The following is an 18295-nucleotide window of genomic DNA, read 5'->3' as shown; positions in this document are numbered from 1 at the left end:
CTCTTGTAAATAAGGAAAAAGTCATTTCCAGTTTCACAATGAAAACTGGAAATAGCTTTTTTCCCCTTTCTACAGCAGTTTGGAGGTGTGAGGAGGCCTGCAGAGAGGGCTACAGACTCCCCAGACTCTCCCAAGAGCCATTGTGACCCCCAGGTAAGTTTAAAAACACTCTTTAGTCCCTGGCATCACCGCAAATGTGACGATCGCATCACAACTGTTACCCCACCCCTTAAGGGGTGGTGACAGAGGTTCCCTGGCTGGGGTGTCACAATGCCCCAGTTTGGAAACTTCTGTCCGAAGGTTGTCTGGAAAGTGGTTGGAGAAGGCTTCTAGCAGCTGCTTCTGTAACAGCTGCTAGAAGCCTTCTCCAACCAGCCCACCATCTTAATAACAACCACATAATTTTGATGTGGCCATCTACTAGAAATTGGTTCCCTTCAGCTTAGAGACACAACTACCTTATGAAGTATAAACAATTTGGCTTCAAGACCAACAATCACAATAGAGTCCCAAGATCACCAGCCTTTACGCTGTTAGAATATGATACTTCTAGTCCTCAAGACTTTTGAAAAACAGGATTACAAGACACAGACAGTGTCAGGCTAGTGATGGCATCAAGACTACCCAACTATGTGACAAATTCAGCAATGTCCAGGCTGGAAACCATCAACAGAGCTATCTCCCAAGTCAAGTATGAACAGAGAATTCAGGGATCTCTCAGGAAGAAAACGTACCTCCAAGATATTCAGGGGGGCAGGATAGAGACCCTTAGTTTGCTTCCGCACCTTCCCCTCCACTGTTTTGTAGATTTGCTCCCGCACAAAGGGAACAGCCATGGCGTAGTCCATCACCTCTGCAAGACAACACAAGGCAGCTTCAAGTGAAAAACCAGTCCTCAGTCACCATCTTGTAGGGCAGATACAAAATCAGGCAGAACAATGTCTAAGGCAGAAAATCAGGCAGAACAATGTCTACTAGACCTGGTCTTGCTCACTCACTTTTAATTAGCCCCTTGTCCTTTTTTCGAGAAATTGTCTTGTTGGCTAGTCCTCTAGCAAAAGTGATGGCCACTTCCTCCAGGTATTCAACAGTTCGCTCCTCAGGGCTCTTGATGCCTGGTCCTGCAAACAGAATGTGACTTATTGAAGAATTAAAAAAAAAAAAAAAGTCCTCATTTCTACCTGGCTGTGTGAAGAGGCTTTGACAGAGGTTAACAACAGCCTAAATTATACCATAGGTCTTAAAAAGTGTTTTCCTCCCCAAATGTGAGGTTTCCAGAAGATGCATTGGCTGTCATACACAATTGAGAACCTGTTGCAAAAGATTTTAATTCTGATGGATACATTCTCTCTGACTTGAGAAAAACCTTCCAATCTAAAGATCAAAGACAACAAACACTGAATTTACTGTGCTCACACAGTGAACAGACAGCAAACTTGGATGAGTTGTCCTCTCACTTGCTCCAGATAGGACTATGTAAATGATAAGTTTTTGAGGCCTGTGGGAGGAGGCAGTCTGCCAGTTTTGTCAGAAAAAGCTGTAAAGGAACCCCATACTCCCTTAAAGACTGGTTAGCACATAAAACATGCTGGGCTAGTACAGGAAAAAATTGGAAGCTAACACTGCAAGTGTCCTTCAGGTGAAGCATGCATACTCCTTTTTTTGGGTCGGTAGGAGGCTGCCCATCCCCTGTGAAGAAACCAGTCTTATCACAGTAAGTCCAACATTCCTCTCTCACAGTGGAGGAGAGAAGCTGCAGAAGAGATTTCCAACAGCTGTTTTGTCCAGCCTGAAAGGTTCAACAAAATGTTTTGAATTTAACCCTGCATTGCTTCCCGTAATACCTGCCTACCAAGATGCCTTCTCCAGATGCATCAATGTTCAGCTAATAAGGGTGAAATAAAGTCTATAGGTTTGAAAGCACTGCAAAACTCACCCTGTTCTATTTCTGATGTGAGAAGAGGGGTCTGGGATCTCTGCAAAAGCAAGCTCAGGAACTTTTACAAGTTTCATCATCAGGCAACATACCCTTTTTCTGTGGGGGAGCGAGCCCAATATGCTTAATCTCTTGCTCTGGTGAGGTATAGTATCCAGTAGCACTATAGTAGTAGTAGCAGTAGTAGTAGTAGTAGTACAACTCCACAACCTGGGGATCACTACTCCTCAACTTGGGGATCCAAAAAGCCACACCCTAAAGTATCAGTTGATCTGCAGCTTCTGTTCACTCCACAGCACTTACTCATGGTTTTGTGCAGATCCCACAGAGAATTTCTATCTGCGAAGAGTTGGAGGATTTTTCTGAAAGGTCTCCTTGATGAAATACATCAAACAGGGATGACCAGACGATCATTTCCTTATATTGACCAGAATGGCAGCCAGGACCCTCTACTTAGTACTCAGTATTAGAACCCTGAGTGAACTCTAAAACACTTGAATTAGATCACTTTGCTTTTCTTCAAAGTCATAAATGTGCACAAGAAAAATGCCCACATGGGAAAATACGTACATACATTAGAGTTAGGATGGAGGTTTAAGGTTTATTTTGAAAACTTACTATATGTGCATATTTTTCTGTGTGGGCAATTTTTAATGCACATTATGGGGTTTTTTTCTGTGGCCAACTTTCCTATGGGCTTTTTTCATGGGCATTATTTTCTGGTTAAGGACCTTTTTATTGCAGTGTCCTCAATGAGTCCAGCCTCAGCCTGCCTTTCTTGTTTTTCACTTTGAAAAGACTTTCTAGGGCAGGAGTGTCAAACATAAGGCCCAGGGGCCAGATGCGGCCATCGGAAGTTTTTTATCGGCCCTCAGGCTCTCAGCTGCTGAGCAGTGCTGAGATGTTACTGATATAAGGGCAGCCCACATGAAAATTGGGCTCTCCCATATCTTGAAATATGATCAAGATTTGTGTATTTTCTCTTCTGTCATTTGCAGCTAATTAGTTCCTAAGTGAGAAAAAAGTGCTTATTTTTGGTTATGACCTGTTTAATGACATCATTTCCTGCCTAATGACATCACTTCTGGCCCTCAGCAGGCACCATGAATGCTGTTCGGCCCTTGGTATGAAACGAGTTTGACACCCCTGTTCTAGGGTTTAGAGCCTATAGATTAGGCTACAATAAGGAAGGTGGGCAATTTTCATCCAGGTTTTTTTCACAGAACCAAAAAAGATCATAAATCAGAGTAGGAAGGGCCCTACAAGATCATCAAGTTTAACCCTCTGCCCATGCAGTTAGAAAATCCCAATAAGTGGCCAGCATCTGCTCAAAGACCTCCAAAGATAAAGTACAACTTTTGGAAGCAGACTATTCAACTGCCTAACAGTTTGTACCATCATGAAGTTCTTTCTATCTTTTAATCAAAATTTCCTTGTTGTCATTTAATCCTATCTGTCCTGGCCCTAGCCTAAAGCAACTAAGAACAAATCTGCTCCATCTTCCACATGACAGCTCCTCAGATATTTATGCACAGTTGTATCACCTTGTAACCATCTCATCTTTTCAAACTAAACATGTCAAACTCCTTCAACTTGCCCTCATATGATGTGCTCTCCAACTCCATCACCATACCAATCACCTTCCTCTGGATCTGCTCCAGTCTGTCAATATCCCTCTTAAATGGCGGTACCCAGTGGTGGTACTGGACACAGTATTCCAGTGGGATCTGATTAAAGCAGAACACAGTGGTCCCATTACTCCTCTTGATCTCAATTTGTTGGTGTCAGCCTTTTGCCTTCACCCCAATCACATCACATTTGCCTTTTAGTGGGGAAGGGTGTCAAAAAACAGGGGACCCAACTCTCCTCTGTGTCTTTGGACAAGACTGCCACAGTTAGGTGCACATCCTCTGAAAGGCAGTCTTTAAAGGTCTGAATAGCTGCTCTCCCTTCAGACTTCATTACGAGTTTCCTGAAAAAAAAAGTGCTGCAATGCCCTTCAAACCGAATTACTGACTACTGCAACTACTAACTACTGAAAAACTAAAAAAAAAATGAATAAGCAAAGTCAACAGACAAGGTCTGTCACAGTCCTCTTCTTTGGGGCGAGACGCAAACAAACTGGGGGTGTGTCTGTACCCACAGCCTTCAGAACTCCTCATTTGCATGGCCCTGTCTGTCAGGAGCGAGTGGGAGGAGCAGCCTAGCCAAGAAAGTCCTCCCCCACCTGTGAGAAAGGACATCTCTGGATCCCTAGACTTAATACTGAAGGACTTAATCTGGAAGACGACTCATGATGTTCACCAAGTCTTATGATTCCCCCCACCACCACACTCTCTTGGATATGCCAGTTTCCTTAGAATATGTGGATGAAAGAATTCCAAGAAGTAATACCTTGACTTCCAACATACATTCAAAATACTAGTTGTGTTACTAAGAAAAGTGGAAGCCACAGCCTTTAACAGTTTAAACCTCTGTCATTCACTTATTTAAAAATATGATACGTTGATAGTATCCATCTAGGATTCAGAGCCTACTTGTTTGCAGTGCTGGTTAGCTGCTTTTGCTTTGGAGAAAGAGAAAAAGAAAAAGTTGTGAGTGGTACTTTTCTCATTGAATGAAAGGAGCCCATTCTCTGAAATTACAGAAATTCTCCACCAGGGTCCTTCTTGCTGTATACAGGCTCAAGACTCCTGGGGGGGGGGGGGGGGGAGTATGAAAACTACTGGGCCACTGAAGTACCTCCTTAAATGGACTGTCAGCACCTCTTGGAGGTCAACAGCTACTTCTGTCAAAAGATAGTTGCATATGAGACAAGAAATCAGCACAAGAAACTCATATTTGAAAGAGTCTGGATCTTCTAACCTAATGGCTCTACCAGCTGGTCCACCAGCCCCATCTTTTTTGCTTTGTCAGCACGAAGGTTTCTTCCAGTTAGCATCATGTCAAAGGCATTAGGAAGTCCCACCTGAAAAGCCAAAAGGAGAAGGAGTTTCACAAACCAGAAAGGGGGATGTGAATAAAGCAGAACCACTGCATCAGGTCTTGCAGGAGATCTACTGGAGGTCCATACTCACCATCTTTGGCAGCCTTTGGGTGCCTCCTGCTCCTGGCAGCAGGCCCAGCAGCACCTCAGGTGTGCCCAGAACTGTCTTCTTGTCCCTGGTTGCTAACCTGTATTGGCAAGCAATGGCAACCTGGAGAAAACAGAGCAGAATGCACTATCACATGCGACTCGGTCTTCCTGAACTTCTCGTCAGGGCCCACCAAAGGGAAGCACACCTTGCAATGACACTGCTCCATGGCAACAGTGAATGAAGCTGGCTCAGCTCTCAGCTCAATTCACTAGGGCCTACTGGGTGGAAGCCTGCTCTGAACCAGATGGCTAGGCTACCTGGCCCAGCCCTTCTCCAACAGTGACACCATGAGGGGCCCTATGCCCTCCCCTCCTGGAAATCCTTTGTTGTACCTCTAGTCCTCCACCAAGACAGGAACCACTGATGGCAGCAACAATGGGCTTTGGAGACTTTTCAATCTTTTCCAACATCTTCTGTCCTTCCTGAGAAAGCTGAGACACTTCTTGGCTGGACTTGCAGGCCTCAATCATGCTATAAACAGGACAAAGTAAAGAAACATTTGTGGCAGTGCAGGGAAGAGGGCCATACTACTTGATTCCCAACCCCCCAAAGCTGGTATAGAACAACACAGATGGACAAGTAGTTTAAAACTGCCCACCAAGCATCTCCAGACTATTTCACAACATTCTTTGTCACTGGCCAGTAGCAACCAGGCATTTGAAGTGGTAACTGCTAAGGAAGGAAAGTTGGCAACCACCTCAAAAAGTGCGCAGAATTCTGAGTGGTGCAGTAGCTGACAAGCTGAGATGTGAATCAGGACTTCCCCTGTTCACACCTTGCCTCTGCCGCAGGACCTTTCAAAACAGTCCTATAGACCTTCAGTTAGGCAAGGGTTCCATTTGAGGACATGTAAGTCTGCAAAGGCCTGGCAGGTAGTCAAGTCGACCAATGCTTGAAACAAAGAGTACAAGAAAGATTTGCAGAGGCACCGCAACAGCAGAAAGCCAGAGTGGTATTCACTGGACGTGGGATGAACTCAGAGTTCCAAATCCAAATTATTGTGTCAGTCTCATCATCTACAATATGAATAGCAGTAAATAAGAAAATGCCAGGGTCATCAATAAGTGCATGTTAGGTCTAGGTTGGCAGTAGAAGCCTGAACCAAACTGAGACAGTGTAACTGAGAAGTTGCTAGCAGTTCCTAGCAGCAGGAATGTGAGTATATAAACAAAAGGACTGTTGTCTCTCCTTTGCTGGCCAGAAAGGACAGATAACAAGAATTACAATCCATTCTAATGTTAGCGCTTTAGCAGACAGAGAGGCACCTTATCAAGTGTGATGGAGTGCAGCTGTGGATCTCCAGTTGGGAGGGGTAAGGAACTACAAGGGGTTAGCAACCAGGTCAACTTCCAGAAGGTTCTGTTCCTCTAGGGTTCTGATTGGACAGTCTAAATAGTATGAAATCACCTCAGTACTAATAGCATAAGAAGTGTAATAATGAGTGCCCAGGGAGTGTGAGGGTTAATTAAGCCTAGAGGGTCTCAGTGTCCCTGGACTGAGGAACTGGCACGTACAGGGTGGTGGCAGTACTACTGAGAAGAGGGGCCTTGAGGGCTTTAGGGTTCGAAAACCAAGAACCCTAAGCACCCCAAACCCCCCTATGTTTATGACAGCCAGCCACCTGCACATTACAGAAGGTTATGGTCTTTAGTCATGCCCACTTGATTTCAGGATCAAAGAGTTGGTTGTACACTCAACAGAGAGGAGAACAACACTAGCACCTTAAAAGTACTTGTGAGGTCAAATAATCCAACCTTGCTGCTGGGAATGAGATCTTAAGGGGCCCACTGTGACAGCTGCTCTGAAATTCCCACCCTGAGAGGCCTAGCTACAAACAGTCTGTTCACCTCTCCATCCCCATGCCCCCCCCCCCAAAAGCAGGACATGTCCTCCTTGGAACTCACTTGATGTCTGCCCCAGCAATAAAGCAGCCAGGTTTTGACGAGATGAGGACTGCACTCTGGATAGCATCGTTGACCCAGATCTCATTCAATATTTCTGTGAATTCTGCTTGTAACTGTTTTGACAGTGTGTTCACCTGGAACAAGGAAGCAGGCAAGCTAAAACAAAAGCAGACAACAGGAAGAGCTCTGGATGGAGACATCCCTTGCAAGTTTCTTGTTCTGCCCATTCCAACAAGGAAAGCGCTAGCAGAGCAGCCAAAGCTCAGCAAAATGACAGCATTTACAAACCCCACAAACATTACAGAGCTTGCAAAGTGACTCTTCAACAGCACCTATCATCAAGAGGAAGAGACTGAAATCCACAGCAGATCAAACTGCAGGAGGTATTCTTGCTTAGCTGCAAGATCTCTTTGTACCCCAAAGATGCTCCTTTATAAAAGGATTTATTTTCATTGCTTTTTAGGATTGTGTAGGTAGCTGAGTTCCTAACTAGTAGACAGAGTCCTGCACAGCTGTTTTCTCTATATTTGACTGTCAGAAGGACTCATTCATTGCCAGGAGAGCTTTACAACCTGCCTCTCTGACTGTTGTCTTTCTTCCTGCTTTCTAGGCAGATGGACAGACAGCTCCATTAATTTACATAAGAACATAAGAACATAAGAACAGCCCCACTGGATCAGGCCATAGGCCCATCTAGTCCAGCTTCCTGTATCTCACAGCGGCCCACCAAATGCCCCAGGGAGCACACCAGATAACAAGAGACCTCATCCTGGTGCTCTCCCCTACATCTGGCATTCTGACTTAACCCATTCCTAAAATCAGGAGGTTGCGCATACACATCATGGCTTGTACCCCATAATGGATTTTTCCTCCAGAAACTCGTCCAATCCCCTTTTAAAGGCGTCTAGGCTAGACACCATCACCACATCCTGTGGCAAGGAGTTCCACAGACCGACCACACGCTGAGTAAAGAAATATTTTCTTTTGTCTGTCCTAACCCGCCCAACACTCAATTTCTGCAAGACTTCATTAATAACAGAGGACAAGATACCAAGAGGTTCCTAGTATAGCCCACAAAATGAGCAGTGATGGCCAGTGAGGTTCAAGGGCTGATGCCTGGATTAGAATCCCAACTCAGCCATGGGGCTTGGGCTAATAATGCCTCAGCATTTGCTCCTGATCTGTTAAATAGGATTCATAAAGGCCTACCTCACTGCACTGTTGTAAAAAGTGAACTAGTTGAGTTGGCACAGCAGAAGTACTTTAAAACTAATGGAAGTTATGGATATTCCCTTTTCCCATTATTGGGGTAGCCCTACAGGTAGACCACAGCTGCGATACAAGGACATCTGCAAGAGGGATCTGAAGGCCTTAGGAGTGGACCTCAACAAGTGGGAAACCCTGGCCTCTGAGCGGCCCGCTTGGAGGCAGGCTGTGCAGCATGGCCTTTCCCAGTTTGAAGAGACACTTTGCCAACAGTCTGAGGCTAAGAGGCAAAGAAGGAAGGCCCATAGCCAGGGAGACAGACCAGGGACAGACTGCACTTGCTCCCGGTGTGGAAGGGATTGTCACGCCCGAATTGGCCTTTTCAGCCACACTAGAAGCTGTTCCAAAACCACAATTCAGAGCACAATACCATAGTCTTCCAAGACTGAAGGATGCCAACTATAACTAACTAGGCTAAACAGAGCTCCAATAACCTCTCTCCCACCTTTCCACCATCATGAGATCTTCTCCAAACATGCCACATCCCACCACAGTCTCTCCACTGGAAGGTGTTTCCATCGTGCTCTGGGACCATTTCACTCTCTCAACCTATCCTGTTAAATAGCATGCGCCCACAGAGAATGCAGGGGAAGACCCACCTTGGAATTCGGGGAGTTAAAGCGCACAACCGCAACATTTCCTTTGATGTCATAGTCAACATGGGTTCTAGCTGGAGGTCAAGAGACAGAGAGAGAGGTGTATTATTTCCCCACAATGAACTTCAACCTAGCTTAGCAATCGAGTGCAATGTGAAGCTGCAGAAGCTGGGGAAGTGCAAGGCCTCGACTGCTCCCTGAATGCATTCTCCAGAAAAGAACTGGGTAGAACGTGTGGGAACAAAGAAGTCTCCAGCCTCACCTTCAACAAGTACCAGCACTCAAGGAAAGGAGAAGGAAAAAAGTAGGCAATTAAAGCTTAAATTAGAGAAATGGATGTATAAGATTTCCAGTTACAGTATACCACACTATGCATGTACTGGTCACTCCCATACCTGTTAACTGTCCCACAACTTGAAACAGAATAAGAATATTTACATGCCTGTTCTCTTCCTTTTGGCTGCATAAACTGCTTTTGAGAATATGGTTTCCCATCTTAAAGGGGCTCACAATTTAACAGCAGCAATGTCAACAAAAGACACAACCTCCGTAAAATAACAGTAAAGGGATACTATGTTGGGCGGAATACATACCAATGCTAAGTATAAAAGCCACCATTTGAAAAGGGGCTTCTTTACCCAGTTGGGAGGGAATTATGCATTCTAGTTTTTGCATTCTCCCACTTTCCATCCTAGTTCTTGCAAAGTGCTACCGGCCAACCTTCCCAGCCAAAGTACTTCACTAGTACTGGGAGGACAAAAAATATGCAGGATTCAGGAGGTCCTTCATAATGTGGTACACTTGAGGAGAAGAGCTGCCCTTGGTGTTTGACCTAATGAATTGTGCACATTATTATCTGGAAGCATTATGTCACAATCCATTATTTTTTGTTACTACTAGAGGAAGAAAAAAAACTGAGTTCTGCAAAAGAGATTAAAATTAATCTTTAAAAGGGAGGGGGAGGGAGTCCCATTCCTGAACGACATAGATGTTTACTTCCCAACTTTGCCCAATTTCAGTCAGAACAGAATTCCTGCTTGCTCTCCCTCCCTCCGCCCCCCCCCCCCATTTTGCACTTACATTTATGAGAGGAGGTGGTGCTGAGGTTTCGGCAGGCATAACCTGAAAGAGAGATGTTTGGAGTTATGCAGGGCTGGAACAATATCTCAAATTCCTAGGTGTGTCTAGGCCTCTGGGTGTCCAGAAGTATCCAGAACTTTTCCGGTCATGAGTTACCAGCATTTGCTAGTGATCACTAACCCTTGTGAAATGCCCCCCCCCAGCCTCCCATTTAATCATGATACACTATCTACAGCAGCCAGAGAAAACAAGAGCCAATTCCACTGCAGAACTCTTGAGCTTCCATAATTCCACCTGAAATACAGACTGATATCCAAGCAGGGCGGCTGATCCATGCAGTCCGCTGCAGAGGGGTTTCACTGAAGGCTCATTTTTTAGCAACGGCAGGCCATGGTTCTTGGGAGGGATGTGCCTTCCTCCACTAACGCAACTGCCACCATTTTCACACGACTGCTTTCTCTTGGCTTCCTCAATTAGTCTTATGGCCAAAACCAAGAAGAACTTTAGCTTCCTACAGAGATGCAGGAAGGCAAAACACAACACTCTGACCCAGTTTTCAAGGCCACTCCAGACCTTTTGCATCCTCTGCTAGAGGTTAAGTGATATTTCATTTTTCCAGACCACTGCGACTCATGACTCTGTTTTCAAGGGCCAACCAGGTTTACTAGTTTTGGACATAGCCATATCCACCTCTTGCTCCTCACATGGTGGAGAGGTGGCAACTGCCCTTTATTTCAATACATGGAGACAGAATCAGAACAATCACATGATAGTTACATCAGGGCAACCTACACTCAGAAGTGGTCTGACTTCAGAGGGCTTTCATTTTTCCACACTAACTGTGCAAGCTCCCCTTCCACACACACAGGATGTCTAATTTGAAAGAGATAACAGAAGTTCCTCTATTGTTTTCACAACTAAAGGCAGGGAAATAAAAGCAAGATTCAGCTTGAGCTGTGTTAGTTAAAGGAACATCAACTACATCTTCTTATTCATTCACATCATGTGCTGCTTAGTGTGCTGTTAACAAGAGACCTAGTCCAGACCTCCCCAAGCCTAGCCCAAATAAAGCTGGAGGTGTGCCATGCCCTCTGGCCCATATTTCCATAGCAGGGGTGGAAAGCAAAGAACCTTTCACCCATATTGCATCCTTGCCAGAAACGCAGGCTCTTTGGAACCTGGATAATATGCTCCTCCTGTTGAAATTCCAAGTGAGTCACTTTGGGGGTGGTGAGGTAGTGGTGGACTCTTGCTGTCTCTGTAAAAGCCACCTCAGAAAGATAAAATCTTCTTGCTTTAAATTTGCACCTCTTATATTCCTGAGAAAGGACCACTCACCAATGCTTTCTGCACCATAAAGGTCTACCTGTTCCTCAGGCCCAGGCCTCACAACACAGGGTCCATCTCCTATATAAAGAGAAGGACCTAGAGGCCAAAAAAACCCAGTACTTCAAAATCAGGCATACATGACAACATCATTCTCCCAGCACAACAGCAATGCGGGGTGAAATGGGTGCTTTTATTGGCTCTGTCAGATTTCATTACTTCTTTGCTTTTATGGGCTTAATTTATCCAATTTGACTGACTTATGTTTTACCTTTTAAAAAAAAAAGAACTCAAGAATTTTAATTGAAGAGCAGCATAAAAGCTTCTTAAAGAAATCTTACAGCATCTGCAGTTCGTCCATATGAAAGAATACAGATGTGGACTGCTTTTTGGATCATGTCCAATTCTATGATTGTTCCTACACTTGGAGATAGCAGGGAAGAGGAAAAGACCATTTGTACAGACAACTGCTGGCTAAAGCCTGAGCAGCTTCTGGGTTTGTCATTACCTAACAATTGGCTAAGAGATCAGATTGTAGGTAATTAGATGAAGTTTCATCCATGACAAACATTCACACACCACGCCATGCAATTGTGCAACTGCTGCTTCTTCCCACCCTCCTTTCCAATCAGGCACTGAATCTTTCTTTCACTGCTACTGAAAACAAGCTTGACTTAAGCATTATTTATAAGCAGCATGGCAACACCAGAGCACATTTTAGAAGGAAATGACTTGCTTTTGAGTAGATTGCAGTATTTTTTTAAGAGGTCTACCTCTTTTGGGTACAGGAGTAATGAAAGCTCCTGTTCAGAAGCAACTGAACCAACATCCAAGAGATTTAACAAGATTATGACTATAAGTTATAACACACACATGATTATTAAGTTAAAACTTCCATTCAAAGTTGGCCAAAAAACTTGGAAGGTGGCCAGTAATATGGAGTGAGATTTACAAGCATTATCTTAATATGGGGCTGATAAACAAAAACAAGTTTGAGGGAAAACTGGGGGAAGGGAAGTAAATCCCTCAGAAGGTGCTCTCAGAAGGTATCATTCAACAGTGTTTTTATTACTGTCAAAAGGTATCAACAAGAAAAGCAGCTTCAAGTTCTTGACAAAAACTACTAGGTAAAGGCGTTTGCTCATGAACTGTTTTAGCAAGGCCTGCCAAGACTTTGGACTGACAATCAGCCTTAAGAAAACACAGGTCATGGTTCAGGATGCGGACTCACCTCCCTGCATTACAATCTCTGCGCATGAACTGGAGGTTGTCCATGACTTTGTGTACCTTGGCTCAACGATCTCAGACACTCTTTCTCTTGATACCGAGCTAAACAGAAGCATCGGCAAAGCAGCTACCACGTTTTCCAGACTCGCAAAGAGAGTATGATTCAACAAGAAGCTGACGGAACATACCAAGATCCAGGTCTACAGAGCCTGCATCTTGAGTACACTTCTGTACTGCAGCGAGTCATGGACTCTTCACACACAACTGGAGAAGAAGCTGAATGCTTTCCACATGCGCTGCCTCCAACGCATCACCTGGCAGGACAAAGGTCCAAACAACATGTCCTGGAACGAGCTGGAATCCCCAGCGTGTATACACTGCTGAAACAGAGATGCCTGCATTGGCTTGGTCATGTCGTGAGAATGGGTGTTGGTCAGATCCCCAAGGATCTTCTCTATGGAGAACTTGTACAGGGAAAGCGCCCTACGGGTAGACCACAGTTGCACTACAAGATATCTGCAAGAGGGATCTGAAAGCCTTAGGAATGAACCTCAACAGATGGGAAACTTGGCCTCTGAGCGTTCTGTTTGGAGGCAGGCTGTGCAGCATGGCCTTTCCCAGTTTGAAGAGACACTTGGCCAACAGACTGAGGCAAAGAGGCAAAGAAGGAAGGCCCATAGCCAGGGAGACAGACCAGGGACACACTACACTTGCTCCCAGTGTGGAAGGGATTATCACTCCCGAATCGGCCTTTTCAGCCACACTAGACGCTGTGCCAGAACCACCATTCAGAGCGCGATACCATAGTCTTTCAAGACTGAAGGTTGCCAACAGTACTCAAGCGTACAGAAGCGAACATGCATATTCTGTTTAACGCTGCCCTGCACAACAATGATTTGTTATAATGCTATTTTTCTTGGAAATAGTTTGCACATGCACACACATAACTATATTTTCAGCTAGCACAGCTTGCTCATTGACCAATGAGCATTAGCCAGCTATTGTTAGCAGAGTGGTACAGTGTTCTGGTGAACAGCTTTGATCCACAATGGCTGACAAAAGGCATGTAAGTGATAGTGCTAGACCTACTGAAAAAAGCAAAGGCTGAATATCACTCTGGACATTAAAATGCAGGTGCTACAGCAACTTGAGTTGGGAGAGCACAAGGTGTCCATTGGTCATACTTTAGGCCTAGCAACACTAACAAGAACAGCCCCACTGGATCAGGCCATAGGCCCATCTAGTCCAGCTTCCTGTGTCTCACAGCGGCCCACCAAATATCCCAGGGAGCACACCAGATAACAAGAGACCTGCATCCTGGTGCCCTCCCTTGCACTGGCATTCTGACATAACTTATTTCTAAAATCAGGAGGTTGCACATACACATCATGGCTTGTAAGCCATAATGGATCTTTCCTCCAGAAACTTGTCCAATCCCCTTTCAAAGGCATCCAGGCCAGACGCCGTCACCACATCCTGCAGCAAGGAGTTCCACAGACTGACCACACGCTGAGTAAAGAAATATTTCCTTTTGTCTGTCCTAACCCTCCCAACACTCAATTTTCGTGGATGTCCCCTGGTTCTGGTGTTATGTGAGAGTGTAAAGAGCATCTCTCTATCCACTTTATCCTTCCCATGCACAATTTTGTATGTCTCAATCATGTTCCCCCTCAGGCGTCTCTTTTCTAGGCTGAAGAGGCCCAAACGCCGTAGCCTTTCCTCATAAGGAAGGTGCCCCAGCCCAGTAATCATCTTAGTCGCTCTTTTGCTCCTTTTCCATTTCCACTATGTTCTTTTTGAGATGCGGCGACCAGAACTGGACACAATACTCCAGGTGTGGCCTTACCATCAATTTGTACAACAATAAGTTGGTCATATGTGATATGATATTGGGAACACATCTTCATAGGAGCTATGCCACAATGACCCTGTATTGCATGAATTCAGTTAGTGCTCCAGTTTCTAGGAACATATCCCCAGCATTAAACAGGGTATGTGTGTACTTTGAAAAAGTTCTCACATTGCAATGATATAGAAACACAAGTAGCTGCCAAGGCACCTACACCACGAGAATGATAATTCCTATACCAAAAATCCCTTCTGAGTGCTCTTTAAAAGAAGGCCAATTGGTGCCTGTTATGTTTAGCCAGGAGAAGACTTACAGCCCAATTCGGCAGAGTGCAGCTCTGCCAAAATAGCTACAGCTGCATCCAGCAGGGTCAAGGATGCCACTGGAGGTCTCCTTGGGGAAAGGGAATTTTTGTTCCCTTCCCCCAAAGGAAGCCCCAGGCCCTGCAATGGGGCTACTCGAGTCTGCACCAACTATGTTGCCGGCACAGAGTTGAGAAGAGTTGGACTTTGCAGCCTGATACGGGGCATAGGATCTGGCAGAGGAGGCCTCCGCCTGTCCCACCCCACCATGGAATGCCTCCCCCCCAGTGATGCTACTTGCCACCAGAAGCTTGGTGCCAACCTCCTCTTGGCGCTTAAGTCTAGAGCCAGTGCTCCCTCCTTACATGTTTGCAACACCCAGAGCCAGCAGTACATGCAGTGCTGGGGATGACAGGATTGAGCCCTTAGCTGGTTTAATACAAATAGCTGTCTTCAAGTATCTGAAGGGCTGTCACACAAGAAAAGATGAGAACTTATGCTCTGTGACTCCAGAAGGTAGGATGAGAATCAATGAGTTAAAACTACAAGGGAACACATTTAGGAAAGATACAAGGAAGAATTCTCTCACTATAAGAGCTGCCTGACCCAGGAACAGTCTGCCTTGTGCAGTTCTGGGTTTTCCCTCATTGAAGGTTTTCAAGCAAAGGCTGAATAACCACTTGTCAGGGATGCTAGTTGCCTGTACCAGGCAAGGAGATGGAATTGACCTTTGAGATCATTTACCCCAACTTGAACATTTTATGATTCTTCCACCATTGCTCACCTGCAAGTGGTAATATAGATGTATACCACCAGTGAAACTGGAAGAAGCACACAATGATCATGTCTAGCGGCCACATAAAATTGTCCTCCCCGAATTTGTCCAATCCCTCCAGACAGCCAACCAATGTAGTAACTATCACCACATCCTGTGGCAACAAATTCCATAAACTAATTATGTCTTGTGTGAAGAAGTCCCTCCCTTAGTCTGTACTAAATTTCTTGCCAATGAGTGATTCCTTGTTCCAGTATTATGAATTAGGAAGAAAAACTTCTCTTTCACTTTCTTTGCACCATGCATAATTTTGTAATTCTTGTTGCCTTTGAGACCTGCCTGTGGGCTACCCAGAATCATTTGTGGTAAGATGGATGCAGGGTTGGCTCAGATGGACATTTAGGCTGATCCAGCAGGTTTCTTATTATTATTTGTCCCAGGAGAGTAGCTTAAATGGCTTTGAGAGAGAATGATCATATTCACAGAAAATAGACCTATCAATGGATAGCCATAACAATAAAAAAAAATCCAGCTTCAGAAGCAGTATCTCTCTGTATAAAGTTGCAGAAAGTAGGGGAGGGACAGCAACAGAGAACTGTTGCCTTCATATTGTGTTTGAGAGTTTTCAAGAGGCATTTGGCTACCCACTGCTGGTGAGGTGCAGTATCAGGAGCCTTCAATGTTATTGCCCAGTTCTGCCCAAGCAGAAACCCCCAATATAATAATAATAATAATAATAATAATAATAATAATAATAATAATAATAATAATAATAAACAACTTTATTTATATCCCGCCCTTCTCCCTAAAGGGACCCAGGGCAGCTAATAGAACCCCAAGCAGAACTCCCAAAAGCTCTAGAACCCACTTAAGTATCATTCAACTATTCAAGTGTCACTTGAGAAAGTTCATTGCAGCTAGTTGTTGGCAACCTTCAGTCTCGAAAGACTATGGTATCGCGCTCTGAATGGTGGTTCTGGAACAGCGTCTAGAAAAGGCCAATTCGGGAGTGACAATCCCTTCCACACAGGGAGCAAGTGCAGTCTGTCCCTGGTCTGTCTCCCTGGCTATGGGCCTTCCTTCTTTGCCTCTTAGCCTCAGACTGTTGGCAAAGTGTCTCTTCAAACTGGGAAAGGCCATGCTGCACAGCCTGCCTCCAAGCGGGCCGCTCAGAGGCCAGGGTTTCCCACTTGTTGAGGTCCACTCCTAAGGCCTTCAGATCCCTCTTGCAGATGTCCTTGTATCGCAGCTGTGGTCTACCTGTAGGGCGCTTTCCTTGCACGAGTTCTCCATAGAGGAGATCCTTTGGGATCCGGCTATCATCCATTCTCACGACATGACCGAGCCAACGCAGGCGTCTCTGTTTCAGCAGTGAATACATGCTAGGAATTCCAGCACGTTCCAGGACTGTGTTGTTTGGAACTTTGTCCTGCCAGGTGATGCCGAGGATGCGTCGGAGGCAGCGCATGTGGAAAGCGCTCAGTTTCCTCTCCTGTTGTGAGCAAAGAGTCCATGACTTGCTGCAGTACAGAAATGTACTCAGGACACAAGCTCTGTAGACCTACACATCTTTTTACTGACTGTTTTAAAGCTGAGGCTTTTCTAGAGATCTCTGCTACCAGCGGAAGTGCTACTGGCTGTCAACTAAGGCAGCTTTCAAAAGGGATTAGACTAATTCCAGGAGAACACTACCTTCATCTATGATGTTTAAACAAAATGAGATGATTGTTCCCAATGCTAAAACAAGGACACTGAAGAGCTGGAAAAAGCACACCAAAGTGTCACATGGTCAAGGTTTAGGGGCACAGTCTTCTACCAAGAAAGCCTAAGTGTCTGAAAATTATAGATGCATAAAACTATACACTGCGAAGGGAAGATATTTCTTCTCATTTTCACAGTGGGGGGGGGGGGGTTGCCCAATTAAAGTGGTGAGCAAGACTTTCAAGCCAGGCACCAGAAAGAACTTCTCAATAGAATGCAGATGAAACCCATTGGGCTCACGCAGATTTCAAAGGGTTTAGGCAAAGTTGTGGAGGAGGAGAGGCCTGTCACGGGCCAAGATGAGCTTCTACCAGGGATGTGGGTGGGTGGGTTGGCAGGTGAGGCACAGCCTCCCCACTGGAGTCCTTCGTAAAGTGCTGCCACCTGTGAGGCGCAGGGTGGGGAGGCACAGCCTCCCCACCGGAGTCCTTTGACCAGCACCACCACCGTGTGAGGCGCCCAACCCCCACAAGCCCTGCACTCCCTCCTTCCTCTCGCTGTGCGTGGGTTGTGGGTGCTTGGGCACCTCACATGGCAGTGGTGTTGGTCAAAGGTCTCCGGTGGGGAGGCTGTGCCTCCCCTACCTCCCCGCCCAGCACACGCCCCTGGCTTCCACGTCCCTGGCCCAGAGACTCCATACCTCTGAACGCCTGCGGGGGGGCAGACTCCAAGCCCCGCTTAGGGCTGCTCTCCCCCCACGGCCATCCACCGCTGGACACGGGACGGGGCGGCCGTGGAGCGCCTGGCCGGCAGCAGGGCGGGGGGGAGGAGGACGCCCTTCTGCTCCCCCTCAACGGCTGGAAGGGGAGGCAGCGCGAGAAGGGCCGCTCCGCTCGCCCCCGGCGGCCGCCCTCCCTCCTCACCTGAGAGGCGGCGCCGGATCGAGCAGTACTTTGCGGCGGCCGCGAATCTCGCCCAGCTGCCGGCAGCCCTGACAGCAGCCGCCATCTTGCCGAGAGCGAGGTCGGTCGTGCCGAGCGAGCGCTGAGGGAGCGCGAGGGGACCTGCCCGGGGCGGGGCCAGGCGGGGGCCTTCGCCGCTCACCGTCGCCTTTGACGTGGGGCTGTCCGCGCAGGTGCCTGCTCGGAAATCCGGGGGGGGGCCAGTCTCCCCTCCCGCCCGGACCTCTCCCGCAG

The 18295-nt window shown here is 46.3% G+C and overlaps 1 protein-coding gene across 1 annotated transcript in view; it reads right to left on the bottom strand.

Annotated features, from left to right (window-relative positions):
• HADHA (hydroxyacyl-CoA dehydrogenase trifunctional multienzyme complex subunit alpha) overlaps positions 1-18168 on the bottom strand; it is a 32273-nt gene extending 14105 nt beyond the window's left edge. The window contains exons 1-9 of the mRNA XM_066626757.1: positions 18023-18168; positions 9920-9961; positions 8843-8913; positions 6978-7111; positions 5406-5544; positions 5014-5133; positions 4802-4904; positions 999-1121; positions 735-853 (exon numbers count right to left, since the gene is read on the bottom strand). Of these exons, the coding sequence (XP_066482854.1) occupies positions 735-853; positions 999-1121; positions 4802-4904; positions 5014-5133; positions 5406-5544; positions 6978-7111; positions 8843-8913; positions 9920-9961; positions 18023-18107 (936 nt within the window). The 5' untranslated portion in view covers positions 18108-18168. The remainder of the gene's footprint in view (positions 1-734; positions 854-998; positions 1122-4801; positions 4905-5013; positions 5134-5405; positions 5545-6977; positions 7112-8842; positions 8914-9919; positions 9962-18022) is intronic.
• Between the last annotated feature and the right edge of the window lie 127 nt (positions 18169-18295).

The sequence above is a fragment of the Tiliqua scincoides genome, chromosome 1, assembly GCF_035046505.1.
Source record: "Tiliqua scincoides isolate rTilSci1 chromosome 1, rTilSci1.hap2, whole genome shotgun sequence".
Taxonomy (NCBI): Eukaryota; Metazoa; Chordata; class Lepidosauria; order Squamata; family Scincidae; genus Tiliqua; species Tiliqua scincoides.
This window is presented reverse-complemented; position numbering and strand designations above follow the sequence as displayed.